This window comes from Trichechus manatus, unplaced genomic scaffold (assembly GCF_000243295.1).
Source record: "Trichechus manatus latirostris isolate Lorelei unplaced genomic scaffold, TriManLat1.0 scaffold00111, whole genome shotgun sequence".
Taxonomy (NCBI): domain Eukaryota; kingdom Metazoa; phylum Chordata; class Mammalia; order Sirenia; family Trichechidae; genus Trichechus; species Trichechus manatus.
In genome coordinates, this window is record NW_004444047.1 from 6,303,963 (window position 1) to 6,309,962 (window position 6,000).

A 6,000-nucleotide genomic window follows, 5' to 3' on the forward strand; every position below is an offset into this window, starting at 1 on the left:
CCACTGACCAGGGAGGAAGCCCATCCGCTACCTCTGCTCACAAGCGTAGAGCACCCATTTCCAGACGGCCATGCCGAGAGAGGAGGGAACTGGAGACCACCCAGCCCCCCGTGACGCCAGCTCACTGAGGACGGCTGAGACTGGACCCCATGGGGGTCACGCGGAGGTGGGCTGAGAGAGGCAGGATGGTGCTTTCAGCACTCCCTACCCCCTGCCCGGCCACCGGGCACTCACCAGCCTCCTGGGTCCTTCCTGAGGCTTGATGTGAAGCTCCTCATACTTCCTCACAGCCACTTCCAGCTCCGTCTTAACATCGATGGCATGCTTCAGCCGTTGGTCGTGAATCCCAGCACGGGTGAACAGCTGCAAAGTAAGAGAATGGATTACTGCCGCCCACAAAGGCGTCTGGGGCCTGCCCTGCTGGGTGCTCACAGCATTCACTTACCCCGTGAGGAAAGGGCACTTTGTTGGAACACACTCGGAACAGAGAGCAAACTGACAGCGTGCCCCAGGGGAAGGAGGCTTCTGGGCTCACGGGCAGAGCGCTTCGGGTTTAGTCACCTACTCCCATCTCCAGGGTCGCCCCTGAGGGTGTGTCCTCGCTGGCTTTCTCTGCTCACTGCTGTAAATCCCACAGGCTCCCCACTGTCTAAATCCTTATCGCCAGCACTCCTGCCAGGCCTGGCTCACAGCCGGGGCCCCCAGGGCCTGATGAAGGAGTCCCCCACAGCTGGTGACCAGGCACCCCGCTGGGCCCAGGGCAGCTCGGCAGCACCTCACCTGCACCCAGGAGCACACGGACGGCAGGAACTTGTTCTGGATGAGCTTGAGCGCATCCCGGGCGCTGTGCATGACGGCGCTGTTGTCTTCATTCTCCTGCACCTGCAGATCGTCTGGAACAAGCACACCAGGGTCACCAGAGGGGCCGGCTGCCAGGCTGCGTCCCCTGGGGGCAGGGCGGGGAACCTTGAGCAGAGAATGTGACAGGCCCTGGCTCACTGGGCACTGAGGGCACCCCCACCTGTCAAGGAACCTGCCAGGATGAAAGCCAATTCCTCTACGTGCTGCCCCCGTTACTGCTTCCACATCCCAAACTGAGAAGTAAATCCATCTTTTAGTGATTTGGTTAAGAGCTTTTTTAGTATAACACCAAACCCAGAAAGTCTGATATTACGAAAACACAAAACTTCCCACCTTGCAAATACAAAGACAAGATTGAAAGGTAACCCAGCGGTATTTGTTAATACAGGTAAGGCCATGCGAAGCTCCCACGTTCCAAACAACGAGAGACAGACACACAACCAACACAGTAACTTAGGAAGCTGCCTCTGGGCGACAGGGAGCGTGCTCTGGAGGAAAGCATCGCAGAGCAGGGCTGGGGACTACAGGTGGGCCCGGGGCCGCGCGGGCAGGGCCGTGGGGTGGTGCGGTCACATACGGCTGCACGGTATGCGGGCGGGTGCAGAGGTCATCAAGAACTGGCTTCCACAGGGCAGGCACCGACAGGATCAAGGGACCAAGGGTGGCTGCAAGGACTGACCACAGGGTTCCAGCTGGACAGAGGAAGGCAGCAGCCAGGGGAAGGGACAGCAGAGGCAAGCAGCCAGTGCAGGCCAGGAGGGGACAGGCAGAGGCCGTGCACACCCACCCAGGATGGACACCTCCCATCCACTCTGAGAACCCCTGCCCACTGGCAACCCCTCCTGCATGGGGCCCCTCCCATTCAAATGCCCCAAACGAACTCACAATACCCTGCGCCCCTGGTTTGCCCCGCCTCAGCCACGCGTCCTGGGACTCTCTCCCTACATCTCTGCATCAGCTCAGCGCTGCAGCGGCCGGGCCCAGCCTTTTCTGCCCCGGCGTGGACGAGAACGTCCCACGGCTCTTTCCACAATGACTCCCACCCCAGCCCCTAAATCCACTGTCCACGCGGCAGCCCTGGGGGTCTTCCCAGGCTGTCCCTCCAAAGCACGCCCAGCCCCAGGTCCTGAATGACCCACCCAGCCAGCCTGTCCACCCAGCCCGCCTCCCACCCCAAGCCTTGGCCACCCTGGCCTTTCCGTCCCTGCCGTGGCCTCTGCCCTGTGCTCCCTCCCCGCTGCCTTGGCAGACTATGCCCCGGCCCTCCACCTCTCTTGTCGGCCAGCAGTCACCTCCCCTGACTGTCAGGCTGTTGGGCACGCCGCTCACCGCTGTGGAGCTCACGCACGTGGTGAGCAGATGTGTAGTTATGACAAGATACACGCCGGCACACAGGTGATGCAGCTGCCCAACACATGGATGCTGGTGTAGCACCGCGTGTGCCGGGCCAGGGAATGAGCACTACTGCTCCTCCAGTCCACGGCATGCTCACCCGCGGCACGTTAGTTCTCCGTGCAGCGGCGCCTCCCGACGGCCGAGGTCTCCACGGACCTGTGGAGCGCACTGCGTGCACTTCAAAGACAGCTTCTCCAAAGACAGACGTGGACTCAAAGCCACAAACGTACCTGAGAAGCCACCCCAATCCCTCCAGCCACAACTCACACTGGCTGAGCCCCTCCCGGCCACCAGGCCCTGAGTTCACCAAGTGGGCCCATGTCTTCGCGCTCCCCTCCCCCGGCCTGGAGGTGGGAATGCCAGGGCTAAGCGTGGCTCTGAACGTCAAGTACCCTGATTGCATTTTCCTACCCTGGCGCCTGACCCCTCACCACCTTATTCTGATGCTGACTAGGCCTCTGACCAGGCGGGATGCCCCACCCCCTCCCCAGGAACCCCTCGGTCGTTGCCTGCCTGTCACAGGAGGGTCCTTCTCCCCCGGCCATTCATGACTGATGCCGGGGTCCCTGCCCTGCTCAGAGCCCACTGAGAGCTACCGTGAGCTGCCGGACCAGTCAGTGAGCTCTCGGAAGTGTCCCTGCAGCTAGCCACAGCCAAGGAGGCCGCGGCTGCAGGTCCAGGGTCTGGCTCTGCTGCAGGGACACCGTGGGTGCTCACAAGTGCAGTGAGGAGGGACGTGGCCAAGCAGCACTGGCCTGCCAGCCCCAGTTACCTGAGCAGAGCTCCAGGTCCAGCGTGTATTTGTGCGAGCCGAGCCCGTGGCTCCGGAGGAACTCCTCCTGGTCCTTGTGCTCCTCCTCTGACAGGTCCCCCGTGGCTCCCTCTGGCGGCCCGTCCCTACCACCGATGTCTCGCAGACTGTGTGGGAAGGCAGGCAGGTCTCTGCTGCAGCAGGGCTGCTCCTCGTCCTGGAGGCCAGGGCTGGCCGGGCGGAGGCTCGAGGAGGGCAGGGCGTCTTCATCAGGCACCCCTGGGGCCATGATGGGGCAGGCGGCCCTAGGGCCCGTGGCAAAGTCAAAGGGCACTAACAGCCGAAAGCAGTTCTCCACTTCCGTGAGGCAGGATCGGACTTCTGCAGACATCTCTGCCCAGAGACGAGACGCCACTGATGGGTGAGCTCGGCAAACGGCACCCCTCACTGTGAAACCACGCCCACCCATGAAGGCAGGGCCACGCTCAGCACCAAGTGGGCTGAAGGCCAAGAGTGCCCTATGCCCCAGGCACACGCACACAGTCTCCCCAGACACGCAGGGCGCCTATGGCACACCTCTGCCGGCCACCCTGCACCCCCTGGGAGCCTTCTAACTCCTCCACCAACAATAGAAGCCAGCGTCCTGGGTGTACGTATCGACAGAAGCTGGTTAGTTGTTCAATAAACTCCCAGCTCAGCAGCCGGCCTGCAAGGGCATTCACCATGGCACTGCTGGTCTGAAGTGGAGCCATGATGGCGGCTCACTGGTGCACCACGGAATAGCAAGTGAGATGTTTCTCCCTGGGGAGGGCTTCGGGAGCAGGGTGGACAGCGGGGAGCTGCTAGGACACACACCATTTCCCAGGCCCCGTCTCCCTTACAGCCCATCCTCTTGCATCCCAGGCACCTGCTCTCCGGCAGCCCCCTCAGAGGCCCTGGAACCTGGATGCTCCTGTGTGATCACACCTGGGCCAGGGCTTCTCCATGGGGCCGGGGCCTCCCAGAAGCTGCCTTCGGATGGGGCCACGCCCAGCAACAGGGTGTCTGGTTCTGCAGGAAGCTCCGGGGCACAGAACTGAGCCCCTGAAGCCTGGCACCTAGAGGACCCAGGGCCACTGCCGCCACCCATCTCGGAGGACACTGCTCTGGGCATGGGCACCCATGGCCCTTCTTCTCCTGGGCCCCTCGCACCCGGGCTCACGCCCCACACACCCTCTAAGGAGCTGGCTGCCAGGAAGCAAAAGGTGGGACTCGGCCAGGCCATGAGGCTCAGCTCCCGGCCAGCATGGATGCCTCCCCTCCCTCCTCTGTGCCTCCTCGCCCTCTGTCTTCTCCTTCCTTCCCTCCCTCTCCCCTTCCCTCCCTCCTCAGCATCTGTGCCCAGGTGGTCCTTACAGGAATCGGTCACAAGCGAGCATAACCACCAGGGGGCGGAGAAGAGAGTGGACGGCCTGCAGAGGCCCCTCCCAAGCAGGCTGTTTCCGACTGGAGACTGGAGAACACCCAGGCTTGCCCAGGGGAGGATCTCTGGGAACAGAGCTGGGGTCTCAGACTGTGCAGTCAGCCCTACAACCTGAGCTGTCTCTACTTAGCCTGTCCCCACACCTGCCTTCCTCCCCACCTGGGACAGCCCGAGACCTGGGCAGGCCCTGTCCTGAGACCGGGATGGAGGAGGTAGTGGCTGGCAGAGGATGAGGGTGGCCCTAGGGGCTCCGCTGTTGGCGGAGTGACTGCCGGGGTCCCCGCAGAGCGGGCGCAGCCTCACGGGGGCAGGTGAGTCTCCCCAGTAAAGGTGCAGGGGAGCGTGCCCCCAGTTCTGGTAACCTACCTTCCATCTCCCTTTCGGCCTGCTTGGCTCGCTCTCTGTAGATGTTATCCAGGCGTTTCTGCTTCTCCTCTTCTCTCTTTCTCTCTGCCACGGTCCTAGCGTTGACATCCTGAAAATCTACCTGAGAAATTGAGAATAAGTATCAGACCCGTCTATAAAGAACACAAGGAAAACAAATCAGAAGATGGGTCTCATAAAAGATTTACCAGCATCAAATCACAGGCAGAAGCTCTGACTTTTGTTTTAATTCGTTGTGTTTTAAAACGTTACTCTGCTCTCTAACCCCTGGTAAAGTACAGCCCACAGCACTGCCATCTTGCGTGAGACAACAACTACAAAGACAAGAAACCAACCACCTGGGAAGGAAAGGCTGCTGCCAGGACTGAGGGGCTACAACTACCACCCAAGCATCTGTGTGCACCCCGGGAGGCTGACTGCCCACGGGCCCGCCGCCGGGGGGGGCCAAGGGGTCTGCCAGCTGGAACATCTGCACTGGCAAAGCCTGAGGATCTTCAAGGTGAGAACCAATTTGAAACGGGAAAAAGCAGGGGAGGAAGGAGGAACGAGGACATCAGGGTCCGGGGATGCAGCAGCAAATCTCGCGGATTCCACTGGCATCCAGCATGAGCCAGGGCCCGCCCAGAACCCAGGTGGGAATTTGAGATGCAAGGTGTGAGGACCCCAGTCCAGAAACTCACTGTCAAAGGAGAGACTTGCATTTGGGAAGCTGAATTTTACTCCTCCTCTCTCTGTCTTTTTGCAGATTTATATCACACTCATGCAGAACCCAGGTCCCTGGCTCAGCCCCCTCCACAGGCAGAGATGAGTGTGTGTGCCTCCCCGGGAGCTACACCCCCTCAAGTTCTGTCTCTGTTGCTGTCGAGTCGATTCTGACTCATGGCGTCCCACATGTACAGAGCAGAACTGCGATCCACAGGGTTTTCCAGGCTGTGACCTTTTAGAAGCAGACGCCAGGCCTATCTTCTGAGGTGCCTCTGGGTGTGTTTGAACCACCAACCCTTGGATTAACAGTTTAGGGCTTAACCATATGCACCACCCAGGGAGCCAGCTAATTCCCCCGCTGCTGGTCATCCACAGCCCCACTCACCACAGGCCCCACACTGCGGGTCATCCACGGCCCCACTCACCACAGGCCCCACACTGC

General features: G+C 61.0%; 1 protein-coding gene across 1 annotated transcript in view; it reads right to left on the reverse strand.

Annotated features, from left to right (window-relative positions):
• UVSSA (UV stimulated scaffold protein A) overlaps window positions 1–6,000 on the reverse strand; it is a 49,140-nt gene that overhangs the window by 35,825 nt on the left and 7,315 nt on the right. Inside the window, exons 3-6 of the mRNA XM_004383526.2 lie at window positions 4,836–4,956; window positions 3,029–3,400; window positions 781–893; window positions 235–363 (exon numbers count right to left, since the gene is read on the reverse strand). Coding sequence (XP_004383583.2) covers window positions 235–363; window positions 781–893; window positions 3,029–3,400; window positions 4,836–4,956 — 735 coding nt within the window. The remainder of the gene's footprint in view (window positions 1–234; window positions 364–780; window positions 894–3,028; window positions 3,401–4,835; window positions 4,957–6,000) is intronic.